The following is a 21,149-nucleotide window of genomic DNA, read 5'->3' as shown; positions in this document are numbered from 1 at the left end:
TCATGGTCTCCACTTTTCAGTCAATTTTAAGAAATGCTCAACATATTGCTATGAGATTGAATTTATTGACCCTAATGGAAAAGCTTGTTTTCATTTTTTTCCCCAAACCTTTGGTGGCCGTTATCTTGGGGCGCCACCCCAAAGTTTTCCAAAATAGGACAAAGCCATATTCTCACCACAGCTTGGCAACTCTTATAATATCATTTTTTTTTGGGGGGGGGATGGGATAATTAAGGCTCAGAGAGGTTGTGAAACTTATAAAAGATTGCACAGCTTCAAGAAGCCAGAGCATGGGAGGAGTATGGAAGGGAGGGAAGTGATATTGGCAGAAATGATATCGTTACATTGTATGCAGGTTCAAATATGTGAATACAAATTCCACCGTGACATACCGCCATAATGCACCCATGAAAAAACATGGGAAAACCCAAAAAGGCTCAGATGGAGAGATCAAGATGAAAACCATGAATCGGGCACGAGAGTCCAGAGTTTAACCTTGATCGACCTTGTCCCATGTCTCAACAGGCCTGTTCAATGAATTCCCCCATCCTTTTCAATGAGAGGGGAGAGAATGGACCCCATTTGCATGAGTTTCCCAGCAAACACTCACTATCCAAGTGGCATGAAGCCCAGAGACGGATGAACCTCTCCGGTTCTGGGGTCAGAAATTCAAAACCCCGGAGGCTCAAGGCGAGGGTCCGTCCCAGGCCTCTCTCGACCAGGGTATTTGCTTGAATTGTGCGCACATCCGTCAACCTCCCCTGGCTCTCCCCGCACCTGGTGCACGTTGGAGTTCACACCCCATCCCTCTGCCACCCTGCTCAGCCTGGCCTCTTCCTCCCGCGGTGAATTGCGACCCTCTTCACAAACGGCATTTCCAGGCACAGGGGTGTCGGGACTTCAGCGTGTGCACCTGGGGGTCCCAATGCACCCTGAGCACTGCGTGGACACCGCACCCTCTAAATCTGGAATCCGGGAGCATCTCCGGATGCAACCTGGAGACGTCCCCCTGGGGGCCGAGGCAGCTCAAGGAGCCGCAAGCGGGAGATGAGGCTGCTTCCTATGCTAGACGTTTCCCCCAGAGCTCTGTCCACAGCTTGGCGCTGTGTGGAGGAGGTGGGGGTCTTTAAGAGGCGGAGCCTTGTGGGAGAGGATAGGCTATTGGGGGCGTGGCCTTGAAGAGGGTTGTGGATCCTCAGTCTCCTCCTCCTTCTTTTCCTTTTCTCCTCCTTCTTTTCTCTCTCTCTCTCTCCCTCTCTGCTTCCTGGTGCCACGTCCTGAGCTGCTCTCCTCCTCCAGGCCCTTCTGCCATTTTGTTCTGCCTCACCTTGGGCCAGAGCCATGGAGTCAGCACACCATGGACTGAACCTCTGAAACCATGAGCCTCAATAAACCAGGTGGTAACTCAAGGCACGTGGGGTGTGGCTGGAGGAGGTGGTCACTGGGGACATCCCTTGGGGACTATATCCTGTCCCTGGCTCCATGGGGACTACATCCTGTCCCTGGCTCCTTGGGGACTATATCCTGTCTCTGGCTCCTTGGGGACTATATCCTGTCCCTGGCTCCTTGGGGACTATATCCTGTCCCTGGCTCCTTGGGGACTATATCCTGTCCCTGGCTCCTTGGGGACTATATCCTGTCCCTGGCTCCATGGGGACTATATCCTGTCCCTGGCTCCTTGGGGACTATATCCTGTCCCTGGCTCCTTGGGGACTATATCCTGTCCCTGGCTCCTTGGGGACTCTATCCTGTCCCTGGCTCCTTGGGGACTATATCCTGTCCCTGGCTCCATGGGGACTATATCCTGTCCCTGGCTCCTTGGGGACTATATCCTGTCCCTGACTCCTTGGGGACTATATCCTGTCCCTGGCTCCTTGGGGACTATATCCTGTCCCTGGCTCCATGGGGACTATATCCTGTCCCTGGCTCCTTGGGGACTATATCCTGTCCCTGACTCCTTGGGGACTATATCCTGTCCCTGACTCCTTGGGGACTATATCCTGTCCCTGGCTCCTTGGGGACTATATCCTGTCCCTGGCTCCTTGGGGACTATATCCTGTCCCTGGCTCCATGGGGACTATATCCTGTCCCTGGCTCCTTGGGGACTATATCCTGTCCCTGACTCCTTGGGGACTATATCCTGTCCCTGGCTCCTTGGGGACTATATCCTGTCCCTGGCTCCATGGGGTTTATATCTGGTCCCTGGTGAGCAGAGCTCTCTCTGCTTCCTGGCGCCACGTCCTGAGCTGCTCTCCTCCTCCAGGCCCTTCCGCCATTTTGTTCTGCCTCACCTTGGGCCAGAGCCATGGAGTCGCCCACCATGGACTGAACCTCTGAAACCATGAGCCCCAAATAACCTTTTCCTCCCCTAATTATTCTTGTCGCGTCTTTGGTTGCAACAACGGAAAAACTGGCTTAAAACACCAACCAGGGACCGAAGCTCTGAAACAGTGCGTCCTAAAGCAATCCTTACCCATGGATTTATCCCGGGCATTTTATCACAGTAGCGGAAATCCCACGCACACACCGTCGTCGCTCACGTGGTTCCATCAGGCACCCACGTTCCTCTGGTCCTGGGGGCGTTTGATCTCACCATGGCTGAACGACTCTCCTGATTTCACCTGCTCCCAGTCGACCGTCTTCAGCGTGTTAAGAGATTTGTTTATGAGACGGTCTGCGAAGCTTGCCGATTTGGGAAAGGGGTCATCTCCCCAGGGCTGTTGTGAAGTGTTGGGTGTGAAATATAAAAATAAAAAGAAACCACAGTGCGACCTTCGAAGCCAAGATTTTCTTTAGCCTTTATTTGTCGGTTGGTGAGGTGCCGGGGATCCAACGCGCCCGGCCCCGGGGTGACCGCCCAGCGCCCACGCTTCAGTTAAGAAATTAAAAGTGCTTTGTGACTTTGTTATAGAAAATGGGCAGATTTGCATGAAAGACCTTGAGACTCCACGCAGGCACGTCTGTGTGTGGGTACGTGTGCAAACACACACACTCACACACACACACGGTGAATGAGACTCACAAGGGAGTCACGGGCAGAAAGTGGTAACGGGCCGGGTGCGTCCCCTCTGGGAAAGCGTGGACAGGGATCGAGAAGCTTCACAAGACACCCGACTTGAAACAGGGCGCAGGCTCTGTCCCCTGGCTCAAGCGAGACCCAAATCCACAGAATGAGACAGGCCATTCCGAGACCCCTGGATGGTGAGCTTTGGGTCCTTTTTCAAATCGAGGTTCCTTCGGACGCCTCTCTCTGGAGACCCCAGCACTGAGGGTCCGTATGGGGCCCTTGGGGGGATCCTCCATACCAGCCCCAGAGGGTCCTGAATTCCAGACTCTCTGCTTCTGATATTTGGGGCCAGGTTCTAAAAGCAACATAAGCATGAACCTATGTTGAACCAAACTGGATCTTTATGACCCAACCGTTCTGTCCCTGGCCCCGCAGAGTGTTGCTAGACAAGACGTCCATCATGTGTCCCGTGTTCTCTAGAACGCACCACAGCCTTAAAAATTTTCTCAGGAGAGCCAGGTGCGGTGTGCACACCTGTCCTCCCAAGCAACTGGGGAGGCTGAGGCAGGAGGATCTCAAATTCAAAGCCAGCCTCAGCCACTCAGGGAGGCCCTGAGCAACTTGGCCAGACCCTGTCTCAAACTAAAAAATAAAAATGGGCTGGTCTGTCCCATAATCTCCAGAAAAGAGCAAAGCCATAAGAATTTCATAGGGAAGCCAGGTGCCGTGGTGTACGCCTGTCCTCCCAGCGGCTGGGGAGGCTGAGGCAGGAGGATCACAAGTTGGAGTCCAGTCTCAGTCACTCAGTGAGGCCCTAAGCAACTCAGAAATAACCTGTCTCCCAAAATTAAAGAAAGAAAGGCTGGCGACGTAGCTCAGTGGTAAAGCACCCCTGGATTCAATTGCCAGTTTAAAAAACAAAAAGAAGGAAAGAAAGAAAGAGAGAAAAAAAAAAGAATCTGCTAGGAAAAAGTATCCCAAGACCATTTCTTTCCACCAGACGGTTTTAACAGAAGTAACTTTTTAAAATTTAAAACCTCAAATTCCAGTCTTACTTCCTACAGGGAATAATAAATCGGCACCAGCCCCAGGAGATGGCCAGATTCTCGGCGGGCGCGGGAATCGCCGTGCGCTTTACACCCTGAGCCGGAGGTGCAGTAACCACTGACCAGGCCGAGCGGGTCCGGGTGGGTCCAGCCTCCAACCTCAGCTCCTCCGACACCCAATAGTTCTCCCTGCCTCTCAGACGCCTCGCAAGCCCCACCCACCTACCCAGGACCCACCCTGCGCGCCTGGCCTCGCCCGCGGGGCTCAGCTTGGGCGCACGGGCGCCCCTGCGGGGCCTGAAGATCTGAAGGACCCGTGGGACCGAGCCATCTCGCAATGCAGGATGGACCTAACTTATTTTTAACTACACCCCGTCAAAAAAGAGAGACAGAGAGAGATAGAGAGAGGAGAGAGAGCGCGCGCATTCCTTTGGAGGCAGCTGACCTGCTTCCAACAGAATGAAATGCACTTAAAGTCAGCCCGCTATGGGAGAAACTTTAAAAAAGGAGCTTTCCACAGGAGGGACCGCGGGTTTCCGACTTCACAGAGTTTTTCGGGGATCTGGACATCTTCAGACCGTCTCTGGTTCTGGAAGAGAAGATTAGGAAGGAAAATGTTTTAGGGAGAGGGAGGAGGAAAAAGCTTTAGGGATCATTTCAAATGCATGGGGGGGGGGAGTTTCGACGATCCTAAATGAATAACAGGCTTTGTAGTAAAACTAATATTTGTGGGAGCCTCTTTTTGGATGAGTCCTCACTGGATCTGACGTGGAAGAGGTTGAAAAAATACAATAAAAAGCCAAGTGTGACTGCAAAAATGTGCAGTTTAAGTGAGAAAGGTCTGGGGCTGTATGCAGGGGCGCTTAACCACTGAGTCACTCCCCTGGCCCTCTTTATATTTTATTTGGACACAAGGTCTCACTAAGTTGCCTAGGGACTCCCTAAGTGGCTGAGGCTGGCCTCCAACTCTCGATCCTCCTGCCTCAGCCTCCCCAGCCGCTGCAAAGACAGGCGTGCACCACCCCCGCCCAGCCACCTGCGGACTCTAAATCATGTCCAGATGACATTCAGTGCCTAATGCAATATACATGCTGTGTAAACAGTGGTCCTTCCGCATTGTTTAGGAATGGTCAAGGAATGTGGAATTTTGGTCTCAACTTCCATCTGAATTCATGCGAGCGGAGCCAGCAGACAGGCGGGGCCAAACGCATTACGATGACACATGATCCATTCCTGAGTTGTCTCCCGCGCCTTCTGTATCTTGGGGGGAACCAGCACCCCACAATCCTTAGTTTGAGCCCTGAAATGACTAATCCTGAACTTCACGCACAGCGCTTCTGTCGTGATAAGGCACCTGCCACCAAGGAGCTCCCCCGCCCCAATTAGCTCAGTTTCCCTGCAACTTTCTGGATGCCATTTCTGCAGAGCAAGGTCAGTAGCGCGGCTCGGCCAGCAGAGGGAGCGCGCGGGCCGGGTGTGGGGTCACCTGCCAGCTCCCAGCGTGACACCCCGAAGGCGCGTCAGGGTCCCTCCTGGGTGGTCTGTCGGCCACACACGCGGAGGCGCCGGTTGAAAACCGGGCTGGTCCTTCTGCATCTGTTCTGTCCTTGCAGAACGTCTTTACGGCCTCCGTTCCCCGGGACGCTAAGCCCCCGCGGCTTCCAAAACCCAGGATCCGGCCTTGAACCTAAAAGCCCACGAGCAGCCCGCGCTGTCCCCGGGGTCTGGGCACAGAATTCTGCAGAACGGCTTGTGCTCAGTTGGCCAGTGCGTCCTGGGCTGGGGCGGGGCAGCTGCTGGACCTCTATGCGTATCTGAGACTCCCTGCCTCCCCTGGGACTGGGCGAGAGACCCTCTGCGGCTCCTCCCTGTCGGGCCTCCAGGGGTCACTGACGATCCTGGGCAGTGCAGCCGCAGCTTGCAGGACCCCCGGTGTGTTCAGGTTACAACCCCGAGCGACATAAAGTGACCCGGTCCTGCGAGGTGCCAAGGCCCAGTCCACCCGAGGACAGACGCTGGTCTAAAGCGCGCTGGATAACCAGGCGGAAAAGAGAAGGGACTTACCACTGGCCCGAAAGCAGTTTCTCCTCCGGTTGGACTTGAAGTAGCTGACCCCGGCCCCCACCAAGGTCACCACCACCACGGACACGATGGGGGACACGATTCTGGCCACCGTGTTGCCTGCGGGGTGGAGACAGGAGAGTCCGTCTGAGCAGAGAGCGACCCGGAGATCCTGGGCTTCCCTCCGCAACTCCACCGCCTGGGTCCACCTGCCCCGAGGAAAAGGGCCTGGGGAGGCGCCTGGACTCTGGCAACGAGCCCCCCGGTTAACCGCGACGGTCCCCGGAAAGACGCCCAGGACCACGCTTTGCCCAGCGGACGTGCTGGGCACGCGCACGAGTTTGCTGCCTTTGACCGACAGGCTCCGCTCGGGCTGCGGGCGGGGCCTCAGCGGCCTCCCGGGGATGCCACAGCCCCGGATGCTCAGCACAGTCCCCTTGTAAACCAGCCAGCGTTTGCAGAGGACCGGCGACACCTGGGTCCCTGGGGACTTAAAACCCTCTCCAGGTGACTCAGGATACCCGACGGACCCCAGGTGGGCGCCAGGGGAGCCGCAGCAACACGAGGCCCGAGTTAAGAAAGAAAGAGTCTCGGATATTTTCAATCTGTGTTTGGAGGTGCATGTGTGGGGGTGTAATTATACACACAATCCATCTGCATGAGGTGGACTTAACTATATACGTGTAATTATATAGAATATATAATGCACACACTCTACCTGTAATGTGTAATGTGCAATATAAGTAATACACGTTATGCATGATTCTGCACATATAACTACATATGAGACTGTATATCACAGTTATTTGATATACACAATATCATAGGGTATTATAATATGTAATATGTGATCCAGATTTTATATGATGTACAATGATCACATATAGGATTACATTATACGTACATTAAATACATGTAATCATGGATATAATTACATATTTTTTCCGTCATCTTTCAGTTCCCCTTATTATTTTTTTATTATTTTTTTTATTGTAAACAAATGGGATACATGTCGTTTCTCTGTTTGTACATGGCGTAAAGGCATACCATTTGTGTAATCATACATTTACATAGGGTAATATTGTTTGATTCATTCTGTTATTGTTTCCCTTCCCTCCCACCCCTCCCACCCCTCTTTTCCCTCTATACAGTCCTTCCTTCCTCCATTCTTGCCCCCCTCCCTAACCCTAACTCTAACCCTAACACTAACCCCTCCCACCCCCCATTATGTGTCATCATCCACTTATCAGCGATATCATTCGTCCTTTGGTTTTTTGAGATTGGCTTATCTCACTTAGCATGATATTCTCCAGTTTCATCCATTTGCCTGCAAATGCCATAACTTTATCATTCTTTATGGCCGAGTAATATTCCATTGTATAATTACATATTAATATATAAATATATAATTAATATATGACATGTGATTCTATATGAGATGGATATATTATAATACCTGATCTATGATTTGTGTGATCACCTATGCTCTATAATAATTATATAATGTTCTACAGGACATATAATCACATGTAACACCTACAGTCACACAGATACGCCTGCACAGCCACACGCAGGAATGGATGTGTGTGCACACACGCAAACGTTAACTATTACGCGCACACACGCGCACACAGATGCACGCATCTCTAAGCGGGGCTGTGCCTGTGTGCAGTGCGTAACGCTTGTGTCCAAAACCACCCTGATTCTCTGGGGTCCAGGACATAAAGACACTCCAAGTATAGGCATGTGCAACGGGTGGGTGTTTACACATGAGGAACCAGACCTCTGTAGAGACAGAGGGCGAGAGGGAGGGGTGTGTGTGTGTGTGTGTGTGTGTGTGTGTGTGTCACTACCTATCTGTGCAGGTATCACTGCAGGTGTATACACAAAGGGGAAAGCCATGAATCGGCACATCCGTGTGTCTACAGAACAGGACAGCGTCTCTATATGCCACTAGCCATCCTCCATCCAAGAAGCTTCGTTTCCATTTGCAATGACCAGGCTGCCGGAGGCCCCAGATCCGTCTCGGGCTGCCTCTCTGGGAGCCGCTGGTGGGCTTCCCGGCTGGAGACAGAGTGAGCCAGCTCCCCGCCTTAGCTCAGCACCAACCATGTGGCCCGAGGTGGGTCTCTGTCACCTGCCCAGCACTGCACCAAGACCCCTGCCCCGCGGAAGCCCCATCCCTGCCTTTGCCGCTTCAGCAAAGATGGGGGGCCTTCCCCCTTCCTTCCGCTCAGTTCCTAGCAGGGCCCCGCTTTTTACATCTGATCTTTGGTGTCGCCGTCTCTCTCTCTCTCACGGACTGTTCCAGTCTCCGATTTTCCCAGGTGGCTCAGACCTCCTGAGCAGGGACCTGCTGGGCCCCCGGCTTGTCTTCAGACTGGACCAACGGCCCAGCCGGTGGCCAGCGTGTGGGCGGCGATGGAGACGCAGAGGTCCCGCAAAGGAGGCTGCCATGTTGGAAGGCGGTTGTGGCTGAGACCTGTTCACCCCGGAGGCTTCTGCCTCCCCCGTGGAAGCCTGTCCTCCTTTCTTGCCCTGGCCAGGTCCACACCCTATACAATGTGGCTGGGTGGCATTCCTCCTGCAGAACTGGGTCTGCGACTTCCTCCCTGGAGGCTGGGCTTTGGCAGAGTCTCCCAGCAGAAGGGAGGCCGAGCTGGTTCTCAGCCAGGGTGTGGCCTCTGTTCTCAGGCACCCTGCCCCGCTGGCCTCCTTGAGAACAAGCCTCACCCCGGAGGGACGTGAGAATCCCAGCTGCAGCCGAGATGAGTGGCCACACCTGAGGCCACACCTCAGGCGCATGAGGAGACTCAGCCTCTCAACCAAGATGGCGGACAGCTTCCATCTGAGCACCAAGGAGGCAGCAGGCCAGGGGAAACCAGAAGGTTCTCCAGGATGGTTCTCCACCACCAAACCCCATGTGGCATGAGGAAGCGTCTGGGGTGGGTCCTGATGGGACATCCTGCAAACTCAGAGTTTGCAAACTCAGCCAAACGTAACTTGGAAGAACTCTCTTGATTTTATGAAAAATGAAGCTAAATCTCAGCAAATCACAGCAGCTGAGCATCAGCCAATCGCACTTGGCCAAACGTTCCCCATCTTTAAATAAGGCATGTGTCTTGCTGTCAGAACCAGGCATTCTCTAAACTCCTGTCCAGTCTCTGTCCACAAATGGTTCCGACAGCAGAGCAGACTGCGGTCCTTTGGAGCTACTGTGGTCCACAGGGCTGCCCGTTCCCCACATCATCCTTTGCCCAGTTAAACGCTGCTGCCTCTAACTTGTCTCATGTTTTTCTTTTAACAAACCCCAAAGGCTGAATTATGTGATCGAGATGGGAGCCAAGAGCTTGGGGGGTTCTTTTGTTACACAGCAGAGCTGACGGATACGTACTGCTTTCCTCTCTGCCAAGCTTGATGCATCGTTTAAGAGCAGTCAAATCATCTGAGCTGATCTCTTCTTTTTTTTGCTACCCATCCTCTCTGATTCCGCCCAGGGTTGTCTCCACGAACCCTCTCTGGGCTCCCTGGGAGGCGCGGTGCGTATGCATGTAAATCCGGGCAGCTGTCTCCAGGAAGCCTTCCCTACCCCCACCCACCCGCTGTAGGAGCTGCAGGACCCGGTGGGCGGCACCACACGCTGGTCAGGCTTGGCTGCCATTCCTTATGCGCCTGCCGTCCTCCGCTCTCTGTGATTTGGGATACGGTGTGTCCTCGCCACAGACCCCACACCTGACTCCTGGCATCCGGGGGCCGAGCTGCCGGGCTCTGGGGAGATGGTGGGGCCACAGGAAGGAGCGGGGTTTTCCTGAGAGGCTGGACACGGCGTCTGCTTCCCAGGCGGCCCCAAACCCGGCAGTGCGGCTGCGCTGGGCCCCAGCGGGCACGGGGATTTGGAAAGCGCCCTGCCGGGCCTTCTCCCCAGGCTGACCACTCACCAGAGCCTGTGGGTGCTGCAGGGGGCAGGTCGGGACCCACCTCCGTGGGAGCTCAAGCAGGTGGGACCAAGTCCCCGGGACGGACACCTGCTCCCAGCCTGCGGCCCTCGGAGCCCGGCGTCCCCTGACCTCTGCCGCTGGTGGTGCATTTGGGGGCTTTCCGGGGACACAAGGTCGCCCCTGCCCTGATCCTGTGGGTCTCCTGGTCTGAGTTACCTCCGGTCCAAAGGGCAGAGCCAGCGTGGCCCGGGGAGGGCGAAGTGGCGCTCAGGCCAAGCCTCTCTGCGGACCTCGGTCCCCAGACCGCCTGCGCCCCGTCCTCGGCGCGCGGAGGGGCCCAGGCGGAGGCCAGCCCCGCGCTCTCCATGCGCAAAGGCCGCAGGCAGCCACCCTGTCCCCGCTGGGCAGGCGGCCGCCCCCACCCCAGCCCCGCCCAGGCTCCCGCTGACCCTCGGCCGGCCTCGCAGGGCTTACCTTGAGGGTTGCCGTAGGTCGATTGTCCGTCGCCACCTGCAAGCGTAGAGGACACGGTCACTGCTCAGCCCAGGCCTCCGCGCACCTGCGAGGCCGGGAGGCGGAGGGCGGGGCAGGCGCACGCACGGGGACCCCGCCCCGGCCGAGTGGGCGTCTGCAGGCAGAAGCTGCAGGCCCCGCGCACAGGCTGCACGGAACCCGGATTAGTGCAACGGCGCGGCGCGGACTTGGGGTCGGGAACGGGCGCTCGAGTGAGTGCAAGCAGACTGCGCACGCGCACGCACCGTACTACACGCAAGCTGCACGTTGCACACCGGCGCACTCACACACACACACACCACACACACACACCACACGTGCCACACACACACACACACAGCAATCCGTGTGCAGTCCCACACACGAGGGCCTGGACATCCTGCAGATGTGCAAATACACACACCTTCAGATGCACAGAAACATGTGCACACACACAATACAGAGGTGATGCACACTTGCCTGCAATTCAAGTGCACTAGTACACGCACACATGCAAGCACATACATGTGCAACACGCGTGCACACTCAGCACAAAAGCACAGGGCACGCACACACACCCACACGGGCACACATGAGCTCACATGCCTAGCCCAGGTGCACGCTGCCATGCGATCTGCACGCGCCAAGTGCGCACGCGCAACACACCCGCGTGAATGCACGCGCGCTCACAAATGCACACACGCCCCCCTGTGGGACACAGTCCGCTCAAGATGTGAAAGCCACGTGGCTTGCAAGACAGCTGGCGAGCATCAAGCGCAGGAGGACGGAGAGGAAGAGGTCCCTTGGCGCCCCCACCCGCGCCAGGCAGGGTTAGTTAGGCACAAGGACAGAGTCTGCTCCCACGGCCCGAAGGACGCTGGTCCTTTACCATAAGAATTTCCATATCGAGATTTGGGTCTATAGCCCCCTCTACCTGCAGGACAGAAAGAGCCGTGAAATGCGGGACAGGACCCCAGACCCCAGCCCGGCCCTGCCCAAGGCCCCGCGGTGCCGGCCGGGAAGAGGCAGCGGAGGCCGGTGCCCGCTGCGCCCCAGCAACAGAGCAAGTCCCGAGGAGGCGCCGCCCAGGGCCCGCGTCCAGACGCGGGTGCAGAGACGCTTCTTCCTGAAGGCAGAGGACGCCTGAGCCGGTGGACAAGTCACCGCCGGAAACAGGCAGGGACGAGCAGCCCCAGCAGGGACCTCGGGTGGGACTGAGCTGACTCCACGCAGCTCCCGAGGGGCTGTTCCCTGAGAAGCTTCCTGACTCCAAGGACCACCAGCCCAGAGAGCTCGGGCCAGGGCTCCCCGCCAACGGCACTCACGGGGCAGAGATTGGCGCTCCCCCAGCCCCAGAGCAGAGGCCACGGTCAGGGTCCCAGGGCTGCTGCCTCCACGGGCTCCAGGAGGCTCCTTCCTGCCTCTCCAGCTCCTGGGCTCCAGGCGGCCCTGGGCTGGTGGCCCCAGCCCTCCAGCCTCTGCCTCCGTCTCCACGTGGCTCCTCCTCTGTGTCTGTGCCTCCTCTTCTGTCTCTTGTGAGGACACGGCCATGGCCTCAGTGCCACCCTGACCAGGAGGGGCTCCTTTCAGGGTCCTGCACTCACTGCCTCTGCAGAGACTCTTCGTCCTAGTACAGCCATTCACAGGCACCGAGGCCAGGGCAGGAATCTCTTTGCAGATGCAAAGCAACTTTTAAAATCCTCCCATCACTTCTCATCAGAGGTGATGCCGATTGAACAGCATGAATCTGGGATGGGGAAAGACTGTTTCAGGTCCTCATCATATGGACAATATCTGTTATGGGTGATTTATGGCCCCAGGACCTGGGGACGTGCCTGTGTGTGGAGAGGGGTCTTTACAGAGGTGACTGAGGTGCAGTGAGGTCCCCAGGGTGGCCCTGACCCCAGGACCTTGGGACATGCCTGTGTGTGGAGAGGGGTCTTTACAGAGGTGACTGAGGTGCAGTGAGGTCCCCAGGGCAGCCCTGACCCCAGGACCTTGGGACATGTCTGTGTGTGGAGAGGGGTCTTTACAGAGGTGACTGAGGGGCAGTGAGGTCCCCAGGGTGGCCCTGACCCCACAGGACTGGGGTCCTGGTAGAAGAGGAGGTGAGGACACAGACGCACACAGAGGGACGACCCTGTGAGGACCCAGGGAGAAGACGGCGTCTGCAAACCCAGGAGCGAGGCCTGACGAGGAGCTGGCCCTGCCCACGCCTGGACCTCGGGCCTCCCGCCTCCAGGATGGGGAGATAGACCTCTGTTGTTGTGACCACCCGGCTGTGGCCGTGGGGAACCTGGTGTACAAAGCCAGCCTTTGAACGCGACAACTGAAAGTCCCCTCCCCGCGGTGAGCAGCAGGCAGGGTGAGTCACCGCCCGGGGGCACCGGGCCCACAGCCCAGAGCTGAGCCTGACTCTCGGCCTCACCCTGCCCGGGTCAGAGGCAGGGGTCCAGGCAGCCAGGTGGGGCCTCGAAGCAGCCTGAGTCCTGCCAACCTGGGCGGGGCCTCCGCGCTGCACAGCGACCAGGCGGGCGGTGAGCCCGCGGCCTCTGCAGCTCTTTCCCAGCGGGACCCTGACTGGTGACCTGGGAGCCGGGAAGGAGCCGGACAAGGCGCCCCTCCCACCCCAACGTGCAAGGGCGGGAAAGCGTCAGGGACCAGCCCCGAGGGGGCGGGGCTGCAGGGAAGGGGGACGGTCCAGCGGCAAAATGCCCCACAGCTTTGATGAATGAACCGCGCCCTGCCTGTGGACTGGAGAGTCGCGTCAGCTCACAGAGCTCGGCCTGGAGACTCTGCCCTCTTCCCAAATACCACGTCCTAGCTGCCCGCCCCCCACGCCCCAAAGCTTCTCGGTCTCCTAGGACCAGACTTATAAGGACAGAGCTTGAGCTGGACACGATGGCGCCCGCCTGTCTTCCCAGCAGCTCGGGAGGCTGAGGCAGGAGGATGGCAAGTTGGAGGCCAGCCTCAGCCACTTAGCCAGACCCTAAGCCACAGAATTGAAATCCTCTCTCAAAAATAAAATATCTTTGTTTTTAAATAAAGGGCTGAGGCTGTGGCTCAGGGTTGAGCGCCCATCCCCAGCACTGCGGAAGAATTAAAAATAGGAAACCAGGAGAAGGAGTCCGCTGGGGCTCCCGCCGGAAGCTCCTGACCGGGGGCAGAATCCCGCGGAAGGCTGGGTTGGCTGCGCGGCCCCCACTGAACAAAGGTGTGAGCGTGTGGGTGCAGAACGCGGGACCCCCGGGTGCAGGGACGGTCCGCCCAGCGCAGACGGGCGCTCGGCACGAGGCAGCCGGCTCACGAAGACCCCCGAGGCGAGGCCCCAGGCCACCTAACTGGCATGACCAGCGCCTCCGTCCCCAGGCCCACCGCCCGCAGCCCGGTGTCCTACCGTCTGCGTCTCCATAGCTGCTGTAGCCGCCGCCGCCGCCGCCGCTGGTGCTGCCGCCGCCCCCGCCTGTCGGGGGAGGAGGAACTTAGGGACCCGCAGGCTCAGCCTGGGGGTCCCCAGCCGTGACCCTATGACTGGCTCAGGGCGGGGGCAACAGATGCATCGGGAGAGCCAAGGGACGTCCTCCAGGAGGCGGATCTGACAGCAAGGCTCAGGCCTGGCCGGGGGCTCCCATCCACGCGGTGCATGCTGCTACTGCAGGGAGACTCAAGCGGGACCGGCCGCCCCCGTCCAGAACCGCCCACATCAAGAGCACGGCCCCGCAGAGCACCGGACCGATGGCAGACGCTCTCAGCCTTGCTCTGCTGAGCTGCAGAGGTTTCTCTGCCCTGGCGCTCGGCAGGCTCGTGACTTTAATGCGCTCGAAGGCTGAGCTGCCGGTTCACTGCCTGTTCGTCTTGCGGAAAAGGTGGGGGTGCACCAGCTTTGCATGGCCCCACCTTCCAGGAGCTGCCTCCAGAGACACCTCGGCAGCCGCAAAGAAAGACGGACGTCCTGCCTTCAAGCGCACGCGGGTCTCTGCGGGGTGCTCGCCCTCCCGGGAGAACTTGCTCTGAGAAGTTGGTACAGGCGTCCGTCTGCCTGTGTGAGTGCCTGCCCGCCTTAGAACCGGCTGTGTGTGCACGCAAACCCCACGGGCGTGCATGCAAACCCCACACGCATGCCCGCGTGTCTGCGAAATGCACTACGTACTGCACACACCTGTACACAGGGAAAGGCACCTACAGATGCACGCGATCATGCATGAAGCTACAGACACCCGTGTATGCCTCTGGACGCACAGAGAGATGCATCCGTGCTACACACACATGCGTGCATATGCAGATATTTACACAGGTAGACATCAATATATCTAAAGTCATTTACATAAAGAGATATAGACGGGGCATTAAGAGGTGCAAACATACAAACATATGCATACATGGATAAAGGGACAGATTGAAGTGTAGGCATGCATTGCACATGATAATGTACACACAGAGGTAAGTGTGTATATAAAGGTGTCTGTGCAGTTACACAGGTGTGCATTTGCCTAGGAATATTAAGAAATATTCATATAAAAACATAATAGACACACTCAAAGGTCTATACACACGATATGTATAGACTTTTACAATGTATATGTGTGTGCAAAGGCAGAGCTAAACATGCAAAGATGCATAGACACACACACACACACACACATATATATATATAAATGGTATGTATGCACTAAGTTATATCCATTTGTATACACAGGAAGGTGTATACAGACATACAGAAAACCACAACTATCACACTTACCTCCTTCTATAATATATTAAAAGTATAAAGACAAAAATATAAAGAGATAAGTGAAGGTATATGCACAGAAAGCTGTACCTATAGATATTCTATATATATGTGAATACATGTAAAGATACACAAATTCACACCGACAGGCAGGTAATTTTACCTGGAAATGACCCCAAGTGTTTTTTGAATACGGGGACTGATCCCGGGTGCTTCACCGCCCAGCCACATCCCAAGCCCTTTTGGTATTTTAAATTTCAGACAGGGTCTCACTGAGTTGCTGGCAGCTCTGCTCAGTTGCTGAGGCTGACCTCCAACGGCCATCCTCCGGCCTCGGCCTCCCGAGTCCCCGGGATGACAGGTGAGCTCCCCGCGCCCATCACGACCACATGGCTTGAGATGCGGGTCGGTGAACAAGCCCCGGACACCGGGATGGACTGACCCCGTTTTCCTCCTGGGGAAGTGACGTCCCTCCCCGCCCGCCCTCTCTGGGCACCTGCGAGGCCCAGAGCAGCGCCGCACCTACGTACCTGCGGGCGGCCTGGGCTTGGGCGGGTAGCGTCCATCATCCCCGTTGCTATAGTAACCTGTGGGCAGAGCGCAGCCTGAGTCCCGGTCCCGCCCACGCTCCTCCGCCAAGCCCGCATCTGCAGGCGCCCTGGAGGGAGGCCACATTTTGGGGAGGGGCCCTGTGCCTGAGCCGGGCTCCTGTGGGGACCCCCAGGGGTCTGTCCCCATGACCCCGCCTGCTGGGTGTCCCGGGGCCAGAGGGGCTGCGGGCCCTTCTGCACGTCTTCCATCCCCCGCCTCCAGGAGGCTTCCCCGAGGTTCCTCCGACGCCAGACGCATCGTCCAACCCGAGCTCAGTGCTGGACGCGGCTCCAGCCCCTGCCCTTCCTTCAGGTCCCGAGTGGCACATGGCCTGTCCCTCCGCACGCCAGGGCCTGGGCTAGGCGGGGGCCTCACATCCGGGGCGACGCGCGCAGGACCTCAAAGCCTCCACCCACCGACCGGCTCCTCGGGGACCTGGCCCTTCCCGGGAGGGCTGGCAGCCGGGCGCTCACTGCCGGTAACTGAGAACCTACTATGTGCGGGTGGGAACCCTGGGGGATCGGGCCAGGCCTTGCTCTGGTTTCAATCACCGATTGTCATGTTGAGAAGCAGCCTCCGCTGGAGGCTCGGGGAGGTGGGAGCAGGGACCCTGGAGGGGTGAGCAGGGCTCCGTCCTCAGAGCCGAGGCCGCCTGCATGACCAGAGGGATGGGCTGGGGTCTCTAGGAGGGTCTGCTCCACAGCCAGCCTGCCGAGGTCCCCGCCGCTCAGTGCCTCTCACTACCAATGTCCCTGGGCGGCCTCGGGACCAGCCAGCCACACCCGTGCAGCCCCTGGACCTGGGGCCAGAACTGTGAGCCCAAAAGAGCTGCTTCCTTCATCACCTACGCTGAGTCACCGTCTAGACAGGAGGTGTCCCCAAGGGTCGTGTGAGCCTTGCAAGAAGGTGCAGAGGTGAACTGGTCACAGTTCCACGGCCTCCACCTTCCACGGATGAACCCACTTGAGTGGAATCCGGGGTGCTGACCATGGGCAGGAGGTGTGGCTGGAGGAGCTGGTCACTAGGGACATGCCTTGGGGACCGTACCCTGTCCCTGGCTCCCTGGGGACTATATCCTGTCCCTGGCTCCTTGGGGACTATATCCTGTCCCTGGCTCCTTGGAGACTATATCCTGTCCCTGGCTCCTTGGGGACTATATCCTGTCCCTGGCTCCTTGGGGACTATATCCTGTCCCTGGCTCCTTGGGGACTATATCCTGTCCTGGCTCCCTGGGGACTATATCCTGTCCCTGGTTCCTTGGGGGCTATATCCTGTCCCTGGCTCCATGGGGACTATATCCTGTCCCTGGCTCCTTGGGGACTATATGCTGTCCCTGGCTCCTTGGGGACTATATCCTGTCCCTGGCTCCTTGGGGACTATATCCTGTCCCTGGCTCCTTGGGGACTATATCTTGTCCTGGCTCCTTGGGGACTATGTCCTGTCCCTGGCTCCTTGGGGACTATATCCTATCCCTGGTTCCATGGAGACTATATCCTGTCCCTGGTTCCTTGGGGACTATATCTTGTCCTGGCTCCTTGGGGACTATATCCTGTCCCTGGCTCCTTGGGGACTATATCCTGTCCCTGGCTCCTTGGGGACTATATCTTGTCCTGGCTCCTTGGGGACTATATCTTGTCCCTGGCTCCTTGGGGACTATATCCTGTCCCTGGCTCCTTGGGGTTAATATCTGGTCCCTGGTGAGCAGAGCTCTCTCTGCTTCCTGGTGCCACGTCCTGAGCTGCTCTCCTCCTCCAGGCCCTTCCGCCATTTTGTTCTGCCTCACCTTGGGCCGCAGCCATGGAGCCCCCACTCACACTGAGTCCGTCCTCGGGACTGTGGTCTGCGGTCTTTGTTCTCTGGGAATCAGGACGGGTGCTCCCGGGAGCCATGGGGAGCTGCCCTGGTCTGGTAGGGCTTGGGTCTCTCCCCAGATGTTCCTGCATGGACACTTCATCCATGGGGCTCCTTGACCTCCCACTTTCAGAACCAGGAGCCCAAGCAAACCTCTTTTTCTTTACAAAGCAGCCTGCCTTGTGTATTTTGTTACAGTCACAAAAAAATGGACCAATATATCTTCTCCCACCCCGGAGTCCGTGGGCACAGTCTGCCCCTTGTTGGGGAGTCCCCGAGACTGCTCCACGTCTGCGGATCAGTACATCTTTCCCGAGTGGTCTTCCCTGGGTCCACACTGGGACACAACTGCCAAGGCCACGCTGGGAAACGCCCACAGCCCAGTGGGTGTGTTCCTTGGCAGGAACTCCCGGGACCCTGGTTAGCTACTGCAAGCGACCAAGCCGGGCCCTGAATGGCTGTGTGGCTTCCTCCCTGGCCATCTGATCTCCCTCTTCCTGGGTCTCCTGCTCTAATACCACCCGCCCAAGCAAGCCCTAGGCAGAACCGGCGTGGTGCTGTGTAGACTTCTGGCCTCCGAGGCTGGGCTGAATAAGTCTCTTTTCTTTCTAACGCAGCCAGCCTTGGATAGTTTGTGATAGTAACAGAAAGCAAACCCAGGTAGGAAGTAAAAACCTGCTGTTAAAAACCACGAGGAACAGTGCTCTCATCTGTTCTCTTTTTCGTGCGTGTGTAGAAGAGCAGCTAGATGTCACCATGTGGTAGAGGCAGGGAGGTCCTCACCAAAGTCACACAGAGCCATGCACCACGCTCCTCAGCCTCCACAACTGTGAGCGAACTAAACCTCTTTATAAAGTCCCCAGTCTTGGGTATTTTGTCATAGCTATGGAAAACCGACTGTCACAACCCACAAATAAGAACGAACCAACAAATCAGTATCGCCTCTTCCCTCACACGTCCCTTGAAACACCTCTGAGTGCAATACGTTCCATCAATGGAGCCCAAATAAAGGCAGGCAGTGCATTTGCTCTGAACGTCCTGCAGTTCCCGGGTGCCGGTCAGCAACAGAACGAGACTCATGGCAAACGTGTCTCAGGAGCAAACGAACCCACGGGCACTGCGTATGGGATCTCAGGTCCTTCCTGGTAAGTCGCATCTAGAATCTGAAGCGGACCTCGTCGTCCGCTATCCTTACCTCCGCCGTGGTCGGAATTCCCGGGCTGTGGGTGGGGTTGGGGTTTCGGCCTTGGGTAGATATCTGCAGGAAAAGGACACGGGACTTCAGGAAGAGAGTGGCAGGTTCACTGTGACCCCAGGACCTTTGCACGGGAGGTTCTTTCTGCAGGAATCTCCCTCCCACACCCTGTCTGTCGCTTTGGGCATGCTCTATACGTATTCCCAGGCCCCGTGTACCACCAGGCAAAGCGTCCACGAGTGTTTCCTGCCTCGGCTTAAATGAGATCCTGTGTCAGCGGCAGAAATGGGGTCGCAGAGGCAAACTCCTGCTAACACTCATCTGCGTTCCCCCGTGACTCCGGGGCATGGAGTTCCGGCATCAGATTTTAATTGCCAACAGCAGGCCCTCAGAGTACCCGGCAGCTGCTTATCCACATCAGATTAAGAGCGGCATTTGCTCTGGGTGGGGTGGTGCTCACCTGTGATCCCAGGGAGGCTGAGGCAGGAGGATTGCAAGTTGGAGGCCAGTCTCAGCTATGTAGTGAGGCCCTGAGAAACTTAGTGAGACCTTGTTTCAGTATAATAATAATAATAATAGGGCTGGGGATGTGGCTCAGTGGTTAAGCGCCTCTGGGTTCAAGTCCTAGTACCAAAAAAAAAAAAAAAAAAAAAAAGATTGACACGTGGAGAGTGTCAATCACCTGGACTACGTGAAGCACAGGCAGCAGCCTGTGCCAACGCAGATCAGGAGCACTTGGTGACAGATGGCATCACTCGCATGGGGTAGATTTTCTTCTCTTCCTGGTTCTCCACCAGCAGGGGCAACAACTAATTGGTGGTGGGACGTACCAGGGATTGAACTCAGGGGCGCCCGACCCCTGAGCCCCCTCCCCAGCCTTTTCTGCATTTTACTGAGAAACAGGGTCTCCCTGAGTTGCTTAGGGCCTCACTTTGGCGGAGGCTGGCTTGGAACTCGGATCCTCCTGCCTCAGCCTCCCGACTGCGTAGCAGTTACATTGTATCGGGTGACAGTCACGCAGAGGATGTCAAACATGCAGCTCGTACTCCGGTGTCAACAGGGGGCCGTACTATGGAAGGGCTCACCCTCCGGGCGGCCTCTCTAAAGGCAGCCGGTGGGCTGAAGGCACGGAACCAGAGCCAGAGAGCAGGACTGCTCTTCCCGGAGGCGCGACTCAGAAGATGGAGCTCTGAGTCACCCGGGCCCTCCCTCGCCGCCCAGATCCTGGCGCGCCTGAGTCACGCGGGGCTGGGAAGGGCCGTGTCCACACAGGTCCTGGGCCCGGAAAGCCCCAGGGACCTGGGCTTGTCCTGCAGAGCTAGCCAGCAGCCTCTTCCATGATGCATTTCCACCCGGCTTCCCAAAACAGTCGCGCCCCGCGGGACCGCAGATTTAGAAAGGCTGGGGGGAGGTAACGGCCTCACGGCCTCCTTGGCTTCCCTGACTTATTGGTTTGGGGTGCCAGGGATGGAACCCAGGGGTGCTTCAGCACAGAGCCACATCCCCAGCCCCATGGACTTTTTATGTTTTTATTTTGAGACAGGGTCTCTGCAAATTGCTTAGGGCCTCACCAAACTGCTGAGGCTGGCCTCCAACTTGCGATCCTCCTGCCCCAGCCTCCCAACTGGCTGGGATCACAGGCCCATGCCCCCGGGGCTGGTTCTTTTTGAAGACAAAGTCCAACCTCTATCTTCATTTTTCAGGAACCTTTGCAAGAGGAGTCCCATCCCCGTGAATGGGTTTATTTCAACGCAAAGACCATGCTCCTGGGCCCCTGAGCATCCGAAGCCGGAAGAGGTTCCAGAAGCTTCGCGACTTAGCTGGCTTTACATTTTAAATTTTTCGGGCTATGGAATCGCTATCGAATTTCTCGACCAGAACGGCCAGCAAGCTTCTGCGTGTTGCCGGACCGGCATGTTCTTCAGGGGCGGGCGGAATGAATCCCGCGGGGCGGGAAGAGCCAACCTTCCTGAGAAACCTCAAAACCACTGGGAAGAGGACCCTCCACTTCTGGGAGCAGAACTCAGGCACCCCCGGGCACCCTGCAGCCAAAGGAAAATAAAACCGCGGCTTCGTCTCTGGAAGCTCCGGGTTCGGATCCCCGCACCCCCGGGCGGGCTCGCGGGCGCAACTCACTGCTTCCGTGGTCCGAGGTTCCAGGCTGGGGGCCGTAAGGGGGCCTCGGCTTGGGGTAGATATCTGTGGGGAACACGAAGGCATGATCAGAAGACCCCCAAAG

General features: G+C 57.1%; 1 protein-coding gene across 4 annotated transcripts in view; it reads right to left on the bottom strand.

The window, feature by feature from the left end:
- Positions 1 to 2,776: 2,776 nt before the first annotated feature.
- Xg (Xg glycoprotein (Xg blood group)) overlaps positions 2,777 to 21,149 on the bottom strand; it is a 38,223-nt gene continuing 19,850 nt past the window's right edge. Inside the window, exons 4-11 of one of the 4 annotated variants that reach the window (XM_047536007.1) lie at positions 21,047 to 21,109; positions 18,911 to 18,973; positions 15,804 to 15,860; positions 13,942 to 14,007; positions 11,434 to 11,478; positions 10,527 to 10,562; positions 6,118 to 6,234; positions 2,777 to 4,642 (exon numbers count right to left, since the gene is read on the bottom strand). In XM_047536007.1, coding sequence (XP_047391963.1) covers positions 4,626 to 4,642; positions 6,118 to 6,234; positions 10,527 to 10,562; positions 11,434 to 11,478; positions 13,942 to 14,007; positions 15,804 to 15,860; positions 18,911 to 18,973; positions 21,047 to 21,109 — 464 coding nt within the window. In that variant the 3' untranslated portion in view covers positions 2,777 to 4,625. The remainder of the gene's footprint in view (positions 4,643 to 6,117; positions 6,235 to 10,526; positions 10,563 to 11,433; positions 11,479 to 13,941; positions 14,008 to 15,803; positions 15,861 to 18,910; positions 18,974 to 21,046; positions 21,110 to 21,149) is intronic. The other 3 variants (XM_047536009.1, XM_047536008.1, XM_047536010.1) reach the window with 3 other exon arrangements.

This window comes from Sciurus carolinensis, chromosome X (genome assembly GCF_902686445.1).
Source record: "Sciurus carolinensis chromosome X, mSciCar1.2, whole genome shotgun sequence".
NCBI lineage: Eukaryota > Metazoa > Chordata > Mammalia > Rodentia > Sciuridae > Sciurus > Sciurus carolinensis.
This window is presented reverse-complemented; position numbering and strand designations above follow the sequence as displayed.